Source organism: Myxocyprinus asiaticus, chromosome 6, assembly GCF_019703515.2.
Source record: "Myxocyprinus asiaticus isolate MX2 ecotype Aquarium Trade chromosome 6, UBuf_Myxa_2, whole genome shotgun sequence".
NCBI classification, from domain to species: domain Eukaryota; kingdom Metazoa; phylum Chordata; class Actinopteri; order Cypriniformes; family Catostomidae; genus Myxocyprinus; species Myxocyprinus asiaticus.
The window spans coordinates 39,313,051-39,331,390 of NC_059349.1; the positions used below are offsets into that span (position 1 = coordinate 39,313,051).

General features: G+C 38.9%; 1 protein-coding gene across 2 annotated transcripts in view; it reads right to left on the reverse strand.

The window, feature by feature from the left end:
* Positions 1-612: 612 nt before the first annotated feature.
* The window catches only part of LOC127442317 (apoptotic chromatin condensation inducer in the nucleus-like), a 36,359-nt gene continuing 18,631 nt past the window's right edge, over positions 613-18,340 (reverse strand). The window contains exons 8-18 of one of the 2 annotated variants that reach the window (XM_051700241.1): positions 17,285-17,345; positions 13,726-13,771; positions 13,435-13,583; positions 12,861-13,001; positions 12,551-12,734; positions 11,992-12,137; positions 11,756-11,863; positions 11,490-11,597; positions 10,892-11,207; positions 10,699-10,799; positions 613-1,694 (exon numbers count right to left, since the gene is read on the reverse strand). In XM_051700241.1, the coding sequence (XP_051556201.1) occupies positions 1,392-1,694; positions 10,699-10,799; positions 10,892-11,207; positions 11,490-11,597; positions 11,756-11,863; positions 11,992-12,137; positions 12,551-12,734; positions 12,861-13,001; positions 13,435-13,583; positions 13,726-13,771; positions 17,285-17,345 (1,663 nt within the window). In that variant the 3' untranslated portion in view covers positions 613-1,391. The remainder of the gene's footprint in view (positions 1,695-10,698; positions 10,800-10,891; positions 11,208-11,489; positions 11,598-11,755; positions 11,864-11,991; positions 12,138-12,550; positions 12,735-12,860; positions 13,002-13,434; positions 13,584-13,725; positions 13,772-17,284; positions 17,346-18,340) is intronic. The other variant, XM_051700242.1, reaches the window with a different exon arrangement.

Here is an 18,340-nt window from a genome sequence, read left to right on the forward strand (position 1 = left end):
ACTATGTTCACTAACAACAGACCAAACTGCATTAATCTCAAGTCTAGACCTCAGCAACTACTGAATTTATGGTTTTTCAGTGGAAATACTGTATATTGGTATAAAAACTGACTTTGTATTGGCTATTTTAGAATATCAAAACAATTAATGCAATTTTACTACCTATACATGTTGTTAGAAACAAAACATGATTTAAATTAGCAGGCCAAAAGGCCAGAAATCTTTAAAATGGGAGAATTTATTGTTTTAGGTTTTCAACAGAAATGGTAAAAACTGACTTTGAATCGGCTATTTTTGAATTGCAAAATTTTATACACCATTTTGCAGCAGTGCATACGTCGTTAGAAACAAAATGTGGTTTAAATTAGCATGCCAGAGGCTAAAAATATCATGAAGAGACTTTCTTTGAAGAGAATTTTTACGGGCTATTTTGGAATAACAAAATTGTATACATAATTTTACAACGCAACAAATGCTTAGAAACCAGAAAAATTACAAACAGGCTTTGATGTAACAGAAGTTTTTTTTAAATATAGAGGTCTTACAAATAGCTCACACTTCCCTCCCCCCAATCTTCAACTCAAGAATGATCTGTCTCTCCTATCACCGACCTCCAACAAGAACTGAGAAAGAACCCTTGTTTTCAGTTCTTAGATGTAACTTTATTATTTGTACATTCAGCACTTACAGGAGTAAAAATAAAAAAACAACAAAACATGTCAGCTTTTATGCTAAAACAATAAAAAAAAAAAAAACAACAACATTAAAATCAACGTGAAAAGGTTAAATATGCATCCCACTCTCCATGGCAACGGCAAAGGGGTGGTAAAAGGCAGACAATATGGAATCAAAAAAAGGATACAAAGGAATGTGAGGGCAACAAAAGGGAAAAATCATGATAAGGTCAAGATCTAGACAAGAGCCACACCAAAGCCTTCAGAGCATCTCTTTTTAGAAGTCAGCTTCACTCTTCCATGTGTTAACACTACACTGAAGGAGAAAGAGGACTTCACCAAACCTGCCTCAAAAAAACATGACAGAAGGCAGAGGCTTTGGGATAGGGCTCTGAAACAGATCTCAGAGGAACAAGGAGCCCTGCCTACCATCAGCTGGTGAAGTTTCAAAGGAGACAACGTCTTGCCGTCCGGCTCACTTCTACCAGAAGTCCATTAACACTGAGAAGGGAAAATGAACACCAGGAGTCTTAAAGCCCAGTCAAGAGACAACGAGACAAGAGTCTACATGGAGACACAGCACCACTGTGGTCCCAATGTATATTGAGTGTTTGTGTGTTTTTATAGAGTCTGAGTTCATCCTCAGAAAGGTAGGCATAGAGCTGTTACAGCACATACAAGAAAAGAACAGTCGCAAACTGGACAGTTCCAAACTCTTTAGCGTCGTCGGTCTCTGGGTGGAGGGTCACTGCGGCTGTGCGATCTCCTGCTCCCACTTGCACTGTTTCCAACAGGCCTGCGATAAGTCTCCTTTCGTTTACCTCCCTCTCGTTCCCTCTCTCTACCTCTGTCTCGTTCTCTGTCTCGCTCCCTCTCATTCTCTCCTCCGGCACCACCACTGGTCTTCATTCGCTCCCTGCGTTCCTCTTCACGTTTCTTATCCTCCTCTTCCTCCATCTCCTTCCTCCTTTTCTCACGTTCTCTCATGCGCTCGGCACGAGCTGCTACTCTCTGTGCAGCCTGCAATACAAAGTACAGTGGGTATTGAGTACCGTTGGCATATCATCATAAATATAAAGGAATATTCTGGGTTCAATACAAGTTAAGCTCAATTGACAGCATTTGTGGCATAATGTTGATTACCACAAAAAATCATTTTGAACCCTCCCTGCTTTTCTTTAAGAAAATCAAAGTTACACTGAGGCACTTACAATGGAAGTAAATGGCGCCCTTTGGAGGGTTTAAAAAGCAAAAGTGAAGCTTTTAATTTTATAAAAGAAATTGCATTCATTCTTCTATTAAAAAATGTCAACGGTTGTGTTAGGGTTTATGGCATTACATCCGCATGGCAACAAAGTTGTAAAATTGGATATAAATTACACAAAAGTTTACGAAGCTATTTTATTACACTAAAATCATGTTAACATGCATATTGTTTATGTCTTGTGGCTCCACTGACTTCCATTGCAAGGCTCCAGACTAAAAAAATAACTTAGGAACCACTGGCTTCTAAACTGAAACATTAAGGAGCCAAATGGCTGTTTTTAGTCGCCAAATCACAGAATTGCTCAATTTAGATTGCTGTTCAGAAACAAGATAGAAAGCAGAAGAAAAGACAGCTGATAACCCATTAATCGGAGGTTTAATAGTATACAGCATATAGTTGAGAACATAAGTTTGCATTTCCTTTGTCTCATAAATGTTCACACCCCTTTCATAATTTATACAAAGAGAAAATATTTTATTTAATACTACTCTTCGCAATCTACATTACAGATATTTACATATAGTGCATATAGTAGTTTTTTTGTCTCCTTGAGCATCAATGAACATTTGTACCTTGTGTAATAGTTGTGAACAAGTCAATTATCCTAAGTGTCAAAAGCTTGATCTCAAATATATATACAGTTGTGCTCAAAAGTTTGCATACCCTTGGAGAATTGGTAATATATGTACCACTTTTAAAGAAAACATGAGTGAGCAGGCAAAACATTTCTTTTATTTCTTATGGGATTCATATTTAACTGTAGGTTATAACAGAATGGCACAATCATAAAACAAAACATGGCAACAATGAAAAAAATGAAATGACCCCTGTTCAAAAGTCTGCATACCCTTAGTTCTTAATACTGTGTATTGCCCACTTTAGCATCAATGACAGTGTGCAGTCTTTTGTAATAGTTGTCTATGAGGCCCCAAATTCTTGCAGATGGTATAGCTGCCCATTCGTCTTGGCAAAATGCCTCCAGGTCATGCAAAGTCTTTGGTCATTTTGCATGAACCACACGTTTGAGATCTCCCCAGAGTGGCTCGATGATATTAAGGTCAGGAGACTGTGATGGCCACTCCAGAACCTTCACCTTTTTCTGCTGTAACCACTGGAGGGACAACTTGGCCTTGTGCTTAGGGTCATTGTCATGCTGGAATGTCCAAGAGCGTCCCATTCGCAGCTTTCGTGCAGAAGAATGCAAATTGTTTGCCAGTATTTTCTGATAACATGTTGCATTCATCTCATCAATTTTCACAAGATTCCCTGTGCCTTTAGAGCTCACACCCCCCCAAAACATCAGTAAGCCACCACCATGCTTCACAGTGGGGATGGTATTCTTTTCACTACAGGCCTTGTTGACCCCTCTCCAAACATAGCGCTTATGGTTGTGACCATAAAGCTCTATTTTGGTCTCGTCAGTCCAAATTACAGTGTGCCAGAAGCTGTGAGGCGTGTCAAGGTGTTGTCAGGCATATTGTAACCGGGCGTTTTTGTGGCATTGATGCAGTAAAGACTTCTTTCTGGCAACTCGACCATGCAGCTCTTTTTTGTTCAAGTATTGTCGTACTGTGCTCCTTGAAACAACCACACCATCTTTTTCCAGAGCAGCCTGTATTTCTCCTGAGGTTACCTGTGGGTTTTTCTTTGTATCCCGAACAATTCTTCTGGCAGTTGTGGCTGAAATCTTTCTTGGTCTACCTGACCTTGGCTTGGGATCAAGAGATCCCCGAATTTTCCACTTCTTAATAAGTGATTGAACAGTACTGACTGGCATTTTCAAGGCTTTGGATATGTTTTTATATCCTTTTCCATCTTTATAAAGTCCCATTACCTTGTTACGCAGGTCTTTTGACAGTTCTTTTCTGCTCCCCATGGCTCAGTATCTAGCCTGCTCAGTGCATCCACGTGAGAGCTAACAAACTCATTGACTACTTCGACACTAATTGCAAATTAAAAAGCCACAGGTGTGGGAAATGAACCTTTAATTGCCATTTAAACCTGTGTGTGTCACCTTGTGTGTCTGTAACCAGGCCAAACATTCAAGGGTATGTAAACTTTTGATCAGGGCCATTTCTGTTATTATGATTTAAAAAAGGAGCCAAACAACTATGTGATAATAAATGGCTTCATATGATCACTATCCTTAAATAAAAGACAGTTTTTCTGCATGATCAGTCATATTTTCAAAATCAATGCTAAAATTTCTGCCAGGGTATGCAAACTTTTGAGCACAATATATTATATTATTGTTTTACAATATATACCTTATTCACGCTAGCGCCATCTTTGATTATTTAATTGGAATGACGAGGCTGTGAGGGATAGACCTACCATCTCTTCAATGGGCTGTACTGCAGTTTATAGTGTCTTTGGATCATTCTGAGGACAAAACATTGATAAAATATCTGTCAAAGAACATTCTGTATTGTTGACAATCTGAGTTGTGGAAAATCAGATGTGATCTAGGAGCTTCACACAGCTCGTGCCATTGACTGCAAGTCTGTCCTTTACAGCCTCGTTGTCATTCCCATTAAAAATCAAAGATGGCGCTAGCATGAATAAGGCCTATTGCCTTAATCTTTTACCAGATGGCCCAGACACAGAGACTCCAAAAGTGCAAATTGAACAAAATCCTAGATGCAGTTTATTGTGCTACTCCAATCCCAATTAATAATTACCAGGAGAAAAAAAGTGGTACACAATAAAGAAGCCTGAAATACACATGGGACTCTTATTTTGAAATGTCTGCACTCCCAGTTGTGAGGACACTGATGGCTGATTCGCTAAGAAAGTGAATCTAATTCAAACTGCTAACCTGAGCTCCTGAGTTTAAACCCTCAGTTCTTTTCGGGTGATTCATGAAAAAGATCCGGTTCAAAAGAATCATTTAGTCACGACTTTCTCGCACTGGGTTTGTTGTTGTGTGCGGTGCAGCAAGCTTGAATCGACTATAAAACACGAAATTTCACAATTTGACATATTTGGGATAAAATTAATGATTAAAACATAAAAGGCTGAGATTTCATTAAACAAATATATGGTTTGCATGAGCTGTAATTCAACAGTAAGCAGGGTTTCTCTTGCATAGAGAATTATGAGGCGGCCACCTCCTTCAAATTTCGTGCACCATCCGACTGTGGATGAAACTCAAGCAGGCAGTTACGTGCAGATAGAGACCCCAAGTGGTGCTGTGACTTTTTCCCTGATAACAGCAGAAAGAAATACTAAATTTTTGGTCATACAGATAAGAGACATCATTTGAAACTATAAAGGGTTTACTTTTATTTGTGTACACCAGAGCATGTGAGCGGCGCGGTGATAATTTCACCTGAGCGGAGAGCGCCTTTTTGAATATTCCGCTCTGCTCGCTCAGGCTGCTCTTTCAACCCAGAATGCACTTTGTGATATGCTGGTTTTGGAATCTGCGAAAGGAAGTAATAGGCCTGAGGTTATGGAGCTCTAACATTGTTTTAGTGAAGTTGCAAACCTTATAGCCTAAATAAATGCAAAGTATAAATCAAAGTTAAGAACGAGGAAATCGAAAGGGAGTGTGGAGAGACCGTGAGAATTAGCAAATATTCCTTAATCTTACACTTTACATTTCTAGAGAGCACGAGGATGTGCTACGTAAACATGGTAGTGCAGCAAAAGGCGAGCTAGTAGGCTACACTACTATTTGATAATAAATAGATAGATAAGTAATGTACACTATATGGCCAAATGTTTGTGGACACCATATGTGCTTGATGAACATTTGATTTCAAAACCTTAGGCATCAATTTCCCCCTTTGCTGTAATAACAGCTTCCACTCTTTGGGGAAGGATTTCCACTATACTGTATGTCGTAACATGGCTGCAAGGATTTGCTCTCATTCAGACACAAGGCTATCAGTGAGGTCAGGAACTGATGTTGGTCGATGGGGCCTGACTTGGTTGTTGTTCCAGTTCACCCCAAAAGTGATCAGTGGGGTACAGGACTGGGCTATGTGCAGGCCAGTCAATTTCTTCCACACCAGACATAGTAAACCATTTCTTTATGGACCTCACTTTGTTCACAGGGGCATTGTCATGCTGGAACAGAAAAGGGCTATCCCCAAACAGTTGCCACAAATTTGGAAGCACACAAAGCCCAAGCCATTACATAAAGAAACATTAAGATTTTTCTTTACTGGATTTAATGGAGTAACGAATTTCGTTAATTAGAAGGGGGTGTCCACAAACTTTTGGCCATATAGTGTATCTTGTTTTGAAATCATGTCAGTGCAGCTGCCAGCTAGATGCAAGCCCAGTTCTGCAGGGTTGCAAACGTTAGAGTACCCTCAACTGAATATGTAAGCTTAATAATACTGTATATTGGCAAAGCATGTTTCCTTGAAACCCAGCGAACACACACAGAAAAAGCCCTGCATCAAAACTAATAAACATGTATGATCTTGCAGATCAGTGTGTACTAATTTGCAGGTGGAGCATTCTGCTTTCATGGCTCTATTGTACAATTGAACATTTGATTGGTAAAGATTTCCGCTCTCGCATAGAGAATTTCATAGCGGAATTCTCTAACTTAATCGACCTTCTGTTACTTTCAATTTCTGCTTTGGGATAAAGAGGCACATAACTGCTGGTCAGTTTCCCAAAGCCAAATCCACACCTTAACGATAAGTGAAACGTAAATTCAATTTTTTTTCGTAAATTCAAAATTAGAAAAAAAAAACTTATCTTGGGGGCCTGGGTAGCTCAGTGGTAAAATACGCTGGCTACCAACCCTGAAGTTCACTAGCTCACTAGTTCAAATCCCAGGTCGTGCTGAGTGACTCCAGCCAGGTCTCCTAAGCAACCAAACTGGCCCGGTTGCTAAGGAGGGTAGAATCACATGGGTAAACTCCTCATGGTCACTATAATGTGGTTCGTTCTCGGTGGGGGCACGTAGTGAGTCGAGCATGGTTGCCAGGTGATAAGATGCGCGGGTTGATGGTCTCAGACCCGGAGGCAATTGGGATTTGTCCTCCGCCACCCGGACTGAGGCGAATCACTACGCGACCACGAGGACTTAAAAAGCACATTGGGTATTGGGCATTCCAAATTAAAAAACAAAAAAAAAACAGAAACTTCTTAAATGAAGGCAGTGTAATTTGTGAATAATTTTTATTTGCTTTAGGATCATTAAACATGATTTCATCTAATATATATTTGGACAAGATCTCACTTAATGCAAGACAAATATTTTTTTATTTGTTAAATCCATGGTTAAACCTTGCTGTACATATAAACTGCATACACAAGACATGATCGTTTGATGCATATAAAGTACAGATTTACTTTATAATGCTTTAAATATATTGAGGAAAAACAGTGGGGGCACATGCTATCTACTAATATAATAATTATTATATAAATAACCACAGTCCTTTAGATTGCATATGATTCGTACTTATAAAATTGTAGGGAATATTAATAAAGCAACAACAATGAAAGAGAAAAACAATCACTGCTCTTTTCTGGTTAACTTAATAAAACCTTTAAACCTGAACACAATTAGGATGATAAATTGCTCATTTTAATTTACAGACCCAAAGTCTGATAGCATTAAATCAGAAACCTATTAATGTATCAAATCTACAGTATAATCATTCCATGGAGACAACTGAAGAACAATTATGAATTTCACTTTTACCTGCAATATTTTTCCTGGTACCAGTCCATGTTCTCATTATTGCCACAAACGACTCGAACAAACTTTAAAGATAAAAAGATTGTGTTTTTCTGGGTTGGTTGTGTCTCTCAGGTCCAGTTTACACTGAAAAGCGCAAATTTGCGCGTATGAGAGTTTCCGTGCCAATGCACATATGTTTTATCACTTACAGAGGCGTGTTTGATGACTTGTTTAAAGTAAATAAAGGTAATTTAGAACTGAAATTTTTTAAGGCAATATTTGAAGATGTTCAATGACATGTGAGAGAGAAATATTTGACTGATTACAAATGATAAGGAAGGTCTGGTAGACCCAATTATCTAACAGCTGTTGTAAACCAGTCCAAAATAAACAGTGAGATTTTATATACTAAGACACAATACAATCACATAATTTCAGATGTGTACATTACTAATCATTTGATAATTTAATAAATGTTAGCCTAGAGTCTATATTTCACCCAGAGGGGACCTCAGCCCTTGTGGGCAAAAGGGCAGTTGCTTGGGGCACAGAAGCTACCCCGTGTACGTGCTTGGAACCAAGTATACTACAGAGAAATTTAAAGTCGGACCGGGATTTGAGCGAATGCTTTTTTACCGGTGAGCGTGAGCGGTACCTGAGCGGAGCGTCCGCTTGGGCCGCGAGCAGCTGAGCGGAGTGCACACGCATGGAGCGGAGGGTCTTCATTTGTAAATGCCACAATAAACCAGAAACATAATTACATAGAATAAGTAACAAATATTAAGATCCAGCACTGTTTCAGTTGTGTGTATGGTAAATCAAGACCTGGCAATCTAAGCAATCAGTCCAATCCAACCTGTAAATCAGTGGCCGATTGGTCTCTACACATCGTGCCTTCCCACCATACCCACCCACATACCTGAGATCTGAGATGATCTTATTATCGGTTTAAGAGGTTAATCAAGTTTGCTGTTTGTTAACTATAAATGAACACATTAGCTGTTATGTTGTAATTTAATGTTGAACAGGTTAACTTTTTTAATTAAATATGCTACAAGTTGATAACTGTCATTTTCTTCAATCATCTAATTATTAGAACACCTAAAATATGTTGCTTGTAAATGTTTGCTTCAGCCAGTGGAAGGCATGGTACAAGTGTATGTGCACATGATCAGGATGGTACCACCTCTGCCTCATTTTGAGCCAGGAAAAACCCTGGTAAGTGAATGTGTGAAGTCATTGCTTAAACACCAACCACATCATTAACATCGTGCAATCTGTGTGTATAAATGACAAAGATGTCACTTTATTCACTGTGACACGCAACACATCAGGGTTCCCACTCTTTTCAAGGCACATTTCCCAGGACATTTTATGCGCCCAGCAAGTGTAATATTTAAGCAAAAAAACATGTGTCCATTTAAATTGAGCTTTTATTTTGGCGTTTCTGTTTGTTTTTGACTGTAGTTTCTCACCTCCCAATAAGCAGTTTGCTCCATGGCCCAGCGTGATTATTAATCCCCGTAAAGCTGTGATTCAGTTTAATAAATACACAGTCTGCATGTGCCATGCACTTCAGAGTACTCTGTCTCTGTCATCTAACACACAAACGAGTGCACATGATGATCATGTTGAGGTGTTTCACTGAATGAGCAGACAGCTCTACACATTCATTCTGAAGCACGCAACACTTGCAGATTATTTATTCAATTAAATCAGAGACTATTTTGGTTTAATTATCACACTAGGACATATCACAATTTTAATTTGATTCATTGTACATTCAAACATTAATTTTCCTCCAAATATGTCATATTCTACAACATTCTGCGTTTTATTGCTAATGCCATTTATATGACTAGATATACACTACATGTGGTGACCGCAGTATAAGCGGACTCCGATCGTTGAATTACTGAAAATTAATTCACATCCCTGGGGACTAGTTTTCCCTGAGGAGGTCAGGGAAATTCATTCTTCACAGATGTACTTTGTGATTTTAATCACGTCTGAATCTGACAAGTCTGTGTTTTTCTCTCACAACCTCTGTAAAAATTAGAGCAAATTGACTACTGTTTTTCAGCTAACTCACGGGTCCTCTGAGAAACCTAATCCCATCCGAATGCGAATGTCTGTTATTGCTGATATTGAATTCTCAATGCATCTCCTCATGTATTTTGACCTGCATGAAATCACAGACGTCATTTGATAATAACTAAAACATTGTTTAGAAAACTAGTCGCGTCCGAATACAGGGCTTTTGACTCCTATTCCGAGTCCCGATCATTATTTGTACATGTTGCTAGCAACACAGTCAAACAGTTTTATTCTACTAAAATATTATCCAGGACAAATAATTATTTTCCAGGACATTTAGGTATTTTTCTAATTTTCCATGACTGGAAAACTGCATTGCAAAATTGTTGAAATGTATGTTGAAAAGTAATTTTTCTATGAATTAATTTGATTTGATGAATTTGTCTTCTTTAATCATAAAATGTAATAAAACGGAAAACACGGAATTTGGGAATAAATAAAATAAAACTGATTTCATAGGGCCTTATGTAAGTAACAGTAACAATTTTAGTTGTAATGTGGTAATTAATGTCACAAATGCTGTCAGGTGTTGTTAACTTGTATTAAACATGGAACATTCTGTAGTAGTAGTAGTAAGGCTGTCAATCGATTAATCATTTTAATAGAACAAATAACAGGACATGCTTATTAATAAATCACAATTAATTGCTCGTCAATATTTGTTTAGAGTTCCCAAAATGAAGATAATTTCAGATATTTGAAAAGGCTATTCAGGCAGACAAGTAAACCATTAAGTAGCCATTACAAAAAGTGTATTTAGAGGTCAATAATTGTTTTTTTGCATATTAATGAACATGACCCTATTAAAAGGCCTACAGCCCACAGCACTCCTTTTTGCAATTGAGATGTTAATCTTTCCAAGGTAGACCTGGGCTGTTCATATGGATGCTGTTCTTACATTCTTTCTGCGCTATTTTTAATGCATTTTTTAAATATTAATAATTATACTAAATTAATGAGTTAAATTGACAGCCTAAATAATAAATACTACATAAAAATAAATGTACCTGTTCCTCAGTTAGGGGGAGCCAGTATATGCATGGTGCCGCTTTAGTTTTGCGGAACAGGTCATCCAGCAATTTAGCAGGTGGCTCTTCAGGTCCTTTTTCTATAAAGAAATATATATATTTTTTAAATTCTAGGTAAATCCAACAAATAAAGAGTTATTGAAGACTTGAGAACACTTCTAATTTTTCTCACCCTTCTTGTCAGGCTTTCTCTCTTTGCTCTTCCCTCTGTCCTTGCGTCGCCTCTCACGATCTCGGGAACGTGATCGTCTGGCCCCAGCCTCCCGTTCCTCTCCAGGTTTACTGAAATCTCTCACCTTATCCCGGTCCCATTCCCTTTCTGCCCGTGCTCTCTCCCTCCTTTCCATTTCCCTTTCACGTTCTGCCCACTGATCACGCTCTGGAAGAAGAGGCGGGGGGACCGCACGCCCAGGTCCAGCGGCTGCTGCCCCACGGACCTCCTCTACTGGCTTTTCTCCTGCTGGACCCAGACCCCTGTGGAAGTCCAACTTAGGGGACACAACCAAGAATAAAAGGGGATTAGTTTCATTCAAAGACAAGAATTGAAAAAATGTCTAGAAACAGTTGGGAGGTAGCAGCTGGTAAAATGCTTGTTTGTTTGTTTTAATGCAATGCCAGCTTTATGGCGAAACCCTTTTTTAAATATAAAAATAGGTAAAAATTACTATATTATGTTTAAGATTCATTTTTAATATAAACTCAAACTGATTCTGGACCAATTGGTAAAAAGTAACCACTGAGACCAAGTGTATAACATCCAAATGCATTACCTCCTCTTGTGTGCAGAAGTCAACACTGAGGAACTTAGGGTTACTCTGAGGCCATTTAACTCCATGCAGAGCTGTCCGTGTGGCCATCGCCTCCTCTGCGCTGGAGTACTGAGAGGAGAAGCATAGAAAATAAACAGAGGAAGCAAGTGAAGAGAGGGTTAAGAACAAGCTGATCAAATCTTCACTTCAGCACCAAAGCAGGTCAGTATGTCTCTGCAAATTCATAAAGACAGAAGCAGTGATGCAGGGAAACGGAGGAGACTTACTGTGACGTAGCAATGAGATTTAATCTTGTCGATCCAGAAACTTTCATCTACTACAGTCCCTGTGCGGTTCAGTAGCTCCTTCAACTGCCCCAGGGTAAATGGTCTCACCTTCAAATACATCACATAACACATCTGATGTTCTCTTCCAAAAACAAAAAGTATTTTCACCAGGTGAACTTACAATACCTATGTGTGGCATTTTTGGTTTATTAGAACATTTCCTAAATGATGCTTACTAGGTTGCAGACATGGATAATGTTAGACAGCTTGCTGCGAGGTGGAGAGGGTTGCTTGGCTGTGCGGACAGGGTCATCAATGGTGATACTCACTCCAGACTTCTGCTGGCTGATGGAACGCCGGATCAGTGTGTCACTAGGAGTCACTTTAGTTAGGAAAAAAAAGGAAGAGAAAAGGATGAGAAAAGGTCGATATTTCAGAGTGTCCCAAGCAGATTGCCAATATCTTTTGACCAATCCACGACTACTTTTGTCATCTGTAATAGACAAGGATTTTAAAAATTATATACATAGTTTACACAGAGTACAATTATTAATGCAATCAGAGAACACAGAATATTTTAGAACTGAGCATAACTAGAAAAATCTATTCACTTCAGAAATTTCTTTCACTTTATGATTTTTTCAATTTCCATGACTTTACCAGGCTTTCACATGACCGAGGGTACCCTGTCTAGGGAGGAAATTTTTTGTTTTTTAGATTTTCCCCATCCATGACTTCCATTCATTTCACAATATAACATAAATAATCTGATTTTGTTCCTATCAGAACTTTCACCTGTCTTCATATCAACATCATGCCCTGGGGAGGATGGCTCTGTCTCCATGGAAATCTGAATGGAGCCTTCCATTTTTTCCTCCTGGCCAAGTCGATCCCGCCCTTCACTTCTTTCCGCCTCATCCTCAGGTTCACTTCTTTTTGATTCTTTCTGTCCATTCTCTTGCGTATCAGAAGGAACAACCTGTTAAGGGGGGGAAAAAAAGTTTATTCCAACACGTTAACAAACACCATAGTTTACTATTGTTAAGCAGCAAAATTTCACTATACTTTCAGGCAAACTTAGTTTCTCAAATAAAGAAACATGCACCTGTGTCACTGTCCGCCTGATTTTCAGGTCTTGGTCACCCCTCTCTCCTCCTCCCTCTTCCCCAGAGAGATGCATCTCTTCTGGGTGCAGGTCTAGCACTGCCTCCTGGCCCAAGCTAGGCTTGATGTCTGGAATTAAAGACTGCACAGAGCAAGGGATGAATTACAATACTGTTCATTAAAGTAAGACAGCAATGGACTTTACAGAAACATTTCTTGTGGCCAATCCCACACAACTGATAACTAAAAACTCGTAACACAATTTAAAAAAAGGAATAGTGCACCCAAAACTGAAAATTCAATCATCATTTATGCTCCCTCATGTTGTTAAACCTGACTTTCTTTCAGACTATGTCTTTCTGCTCTCATACACACAAAAACAGCAGAATGACGGCCTCAGTCCCCTTTCACTTTCATTGAGTGAAAAAAAAAAAAAAAAAAGAGAGACAATGAAAGTGAATGGTGACTGAAACTGACATGCCCAACAATCATGTGGGTTTGGAACAAAATGAGTAAATGATCATTTTTGAGTGAACTATCCCTTTAACTAATCTTTCACTTTACATTTCTCTGACCTTCAAAGAGTCTGTGGTGATACTGATGGAGGGTTTCTTGGCAGTGACAGCTGTACTAGCGCCCCATCTCCTCTTCCTGCCAGCACCAGCACCACCTGCATTCTCTGCTTCACCCTCCAAACCAACCACTCCGGGAGATGATTTGCTGCCTGAAGATAGAGGATGACCATGAAGAGACTTTTGATTGAAAAGTTGTTATAAGGCAGTGCATGTAAAAATGCTGTAAAAGCATTTACAATGATAGATCTGTCAATTAATCATAATAAAAAGGGAAGAAGTGATGACACTTACTGCCGAGCAAGATTTTTCGGGCAGAGAAGACCTTTGGCGTGGTGCTCTGAAAGATAACAAACACACCCAAGCCAGGGGGGGAAAGTGAGATTGGTAAATAAAGCAAGCAGCACAGGGTTAACACAGTGGGGACAAAAGTGTGTGTGCATGTATGAGGGAGAGAATAAAAACTGGAAGACAAACAGATACACAGAGAAAGATTATCTATTAGGAAAGACCACCTCTTCAGGGTACTAATTAGTTTATGCATATACTGTGCATGTTAATGTGGCTCATTGCTCTGGCATAACAATTTTACCCATTTTATTATCTGGAATCAAATGTCATCTTCCCTGAAAATGCGGTCTGTCCTCTTCTAAATAAATATAATTTCTTAAAGGCCATACTGCAGTCCTAATAACTCACACTTAGGATTCTCTCAGGTGGAAATACCCTTTGAGAGCAGTTACTGTAATGAGGAATTCAAGAGACAGTAGTGTAAAACTGAAAGGGAGAAATGCTTAACTTTTTTACTTCACAACTGCATTGGCCTTATGGATAAACATACATTTATTCTTTATCATGTAGTCCAAATCTCCATTTTAGGGTTACCAGGGGCACTTGGCAAAACATTTGCATTGTCTAGGTAAAACTTGTAAAGTAGAAAATGGAGAGTGACTACTTATTCCCCGGTACCATTGACACATGTTCTTCACTGGGTTGGGAATGGACCAATCGCACGTCTGCATGTACTGTATCTAGGCAACAGTTCAATCAAAAGCTGGGAAGTTTGGGTAGAGATCTGACAGCAGGTTGGCGGAAGAGCTCTTATGTGGAACAAAGTGGGTGGCGTTTGAGAGGCCTTGAGTGTCATTTTTTTAAATGTCCATCGTATTGACATGCAACTGAAAGGTGGAAGGAGTCTTTCAGCAAATTAATTTTATCTTTCAGAAGACATCATCCACTTAGTATTGAATGAGTCAATTCACTCACATGTCTGCTTTATTTGTAAAGATTTCCATGTTGAGAGCAAAATCTTTTCGATCATCAGGAAGTCTGAAACAACTCAACTGAGAAGTCACAATGCAGCACGAGGGACAAAACTGAAAGTCCATTTTCCAGAGCATCAGCCAAAATCTGAATTGGGTTTGATGGCAATAATCCACAGAAAGTGAGAAACTTGCTCAAATGTCAAATCCATTAAGTCCACTAATCATGGCTCAAAATGTCCTTCAGGATCAATATACAAGAACACCCATCATAATATTTTTGCAGGAAGCAGGTGATGCAGCCATAGCTCAGGAGAATCAGAAGTCCCTTGATTTTGAGCAACTGGAACAATCGCTGGAAAACACACTCAAGGACCCCTCTCCAAATTTCCATAAGGGTTGTTCAGGTGATTTTTTTTTTTTTTTTTTAAAGCAGTACTGAGTGTTCTTTTATATGCAACAGGTTTCTGACAATCTTCTCCTCCACCCTGCTGTCTCAATCAAAATTGATTGAGACTGCTTTCTCAAAGTCACCTTTGGTGATAGACTTCACCCGTATTACAGACTTTCGTTATCAGTCCAATCGTCCAATCAACAGGTGCTCCTAGACAACTCCACTGTGGCCATTGTTGCATGGTGTGTTCCACTGCAGAGCAGAGTCAAGGGCCTATCAGGGATAGCCATGGCGCTTGAGGATAGTGGTACAGACGCTGCAGTAGAGGTAGTAGTAGCGGTATGCAGGTACCAATAAGGGCAATGGAAGAGGCATGAGCACCTTTACAACAAAGCAATCAAGGGGGTTTTAAACATCATCCAAAGTGAGAGAGTGCCCCCTGCTGCTTCTGTCTAGGACAGTATCTATTCTAAATGACCAAATCAAGCAGCTGAGCTTGTGATAATTAGGCTTTAACTACAAGCAATTTAATATGACTAATAATAGAACCATAGAGAACTAAAGTTAAAGGAATATTCTGGGTTCATCTCAAGTTAAGCTCAGTTGACAGCATTTGTGGCATGATGTAAATAAAAAAAATAAAAAAAATGTAAATTATAATTGACATCCCTCTTTTAAAAAAAAAAACTAAGGTGGAAATAAATCAAGCAAGAGAGTGCTTTGCCACTCTCAGACAGAAAAATCACGTCAGGACATGTTAAAATTATTCAAATTAAAACTCATGCACAGTATCAAATACATAATACTGTATATGATAGTCCTAACTGTAGAGAGCACATCAATATGAAGACAAAGACAAATCCCGGACCAAGACAGAGGTCATTGTATTTGGCAACAAAGGCAAAATGTCCAAGTTGAACACATACCTTGATTCCAGGGGTCTAAAGACAAAAAATCAAGTCAGGAATCTTGGTGCCAATTTGAAGTCAGATCTTAGTTTCAGTAGTCACATCAATGCAGTAACTAAATCAGCCTACTATCACCTCAAAAATATAGTGAGAATGAGATGTTTAGTATCCAGTCAAGACTTAGAGAAACTTGTACATGCATTCATCACCAGTGGGGTGTATTACTACAATGAACTTCTCACCACCCTTCCCAAAAAGACCATTAGACACCTGCAGCTCATTCAGAATGCTGCTGCCAGGATTCTCACCAGAACCAAAAAATCTAAGCATATTACTCCAGTCCTCATGTCTTTACATTGGCTTCCAGTTACAATGAGAATTGATTTTAAAGTACTATTACTCATTTATAAATCACTCAATGGCTTAGGACCTAAATACACTGCAGATATTCTTGTTGAATATAAACCAGTCAGACCTCTCAAATCATTAGGATCATGTCAGATCATGTGAGGGTTCACTCAAAACAAGGTGAGACTGCGTTTAACTATTATGCCACCCGAGGCTGGAACCAGCTTCCAGAAGAGGTCAGGTGTGCTCCAACAGTAGTCACATTCAAGTCTAGACTGAAAACACATCTGTTTAGCGGTGCATTTATTCACTGAGCTGCACTATTGATTGTTCCGTGTCATTTTATTTCTGTATTCTTTTTTTTTCTTTTTCTTTATTCATTGTATTTTTATTTTTTCTTATTTTATATTCTTAATTTGTTTTTACATTTATACATTTTTATGCATCTTATATTTTCTTTATCATTTTTATGTAAAGCACTTTGAATTGCCATTGTGTATGAAATGTGCTATATAAATAAACTTGCCTTGCCTCACCCAGATTTATTTTTTTATAGAAAAGGAGGGAAAGTCTAAATACATTTTTGTGGTAAACAACATTATGCCACAAATGCTGTCAATTAAGCTTAACTTGTATTGAACCCAAAATATCCCTTTAAACTTATCAAGTTGGTATGCCTGCATGTGCCTATAATATCTCTAGACTGACAGAGCAAACCTGGAAAAAGAGAGGACTTAATGAGCTTGACGAAATGTAAATAAATGTAAGCTAAATATTAATTTCTTTGAAACTGCTATGCTTTGAGAGAGATCAAAAAGTCAGTAGGGGATGAGTGACATCCATTTGTAAATAAGGTGCCTCTTTATGTGGAGGATGCCTACAGCCCCCTTTCCTGGAGAACGGTAGATTTGGGTTGTCCCAGCACTTCTCTGTGCTCTTACCTCCTCACTGCTCTCTGGAACCTTCTCAGGCTCGGCCATGACAGCTTCCTTCACCTCAGTACTAAGAAACATGAAAAAGACAGGAGAAAAGAAGAGAGGGGAGTATGTAAAAATTATCAGTCATATTTGCTATAACAACAGTAAAAAGCTGGTTTAGCACCAACAGATTTTGTTAAATGATGGACAAATATACAGTATATTAAGACAAAATTATATGTGGAACTGAACTCAATATTATGCATCTTAGTGGAAAACTAATCTGGTAAAGTCAGATTCATGGTGAACTCTAGATGGCAGGGGCAGAATAGACCATGATCCTTAATTTATGAACCAAAAAATGTGTTTGGTTAATAGCTCTGAAATTCAAAACAGACTTATCAATCTATATCTGATCTATACCAGCAACATTACCTGCCAATTTCTACACAAGTATCATACAAAAACAAACACCAGTTTAAGCAGTATTAAACACAAACACATCTATGCAATATCTATAACCTTGCGACTGCAGTTTCACATTAACCTCCAAATTAATGCTCCAGGCTACACGCGGAATAAATGATGCACTGATCATCCCTCAGAGTTCAGTGACACGCGAGGCGTTCTTTCATCTCCTTTCACAGCGTTCAAGTGACGGCTAAAACGAGCAAAAACAGGCATCGATTCAAATAAAGTGCGCAATGATTCTAACATATCGTTACCACAAAAAGAGACGCAAGACAAAACACGCTACGCCGCATTGTTGGATGTGAATAAAGAGGCGCTGAGCAGTATCTCTGTTCTCCTCCCTCACCCGCACGCAGCATGATGCACAGTGCGATCACGCATCAATCAGAGCCTCTCTAATGACTGGAAACGAACGGGATTTCGCTTATTCATTTAACACATTTCGTTTAAAACTAATCGGCCACCTTGAGACCCGGGTTATTGGCCAAATGAACCGCGCAGCACTGCCATGTTTGGATGAGAGAAAGGGAGGTACGCGATACTTACAGCAAGAGGACCCCATTATCACCGGCTGAGAGGCAGCCGCACTCATTGCCTGTCCGTAAATCT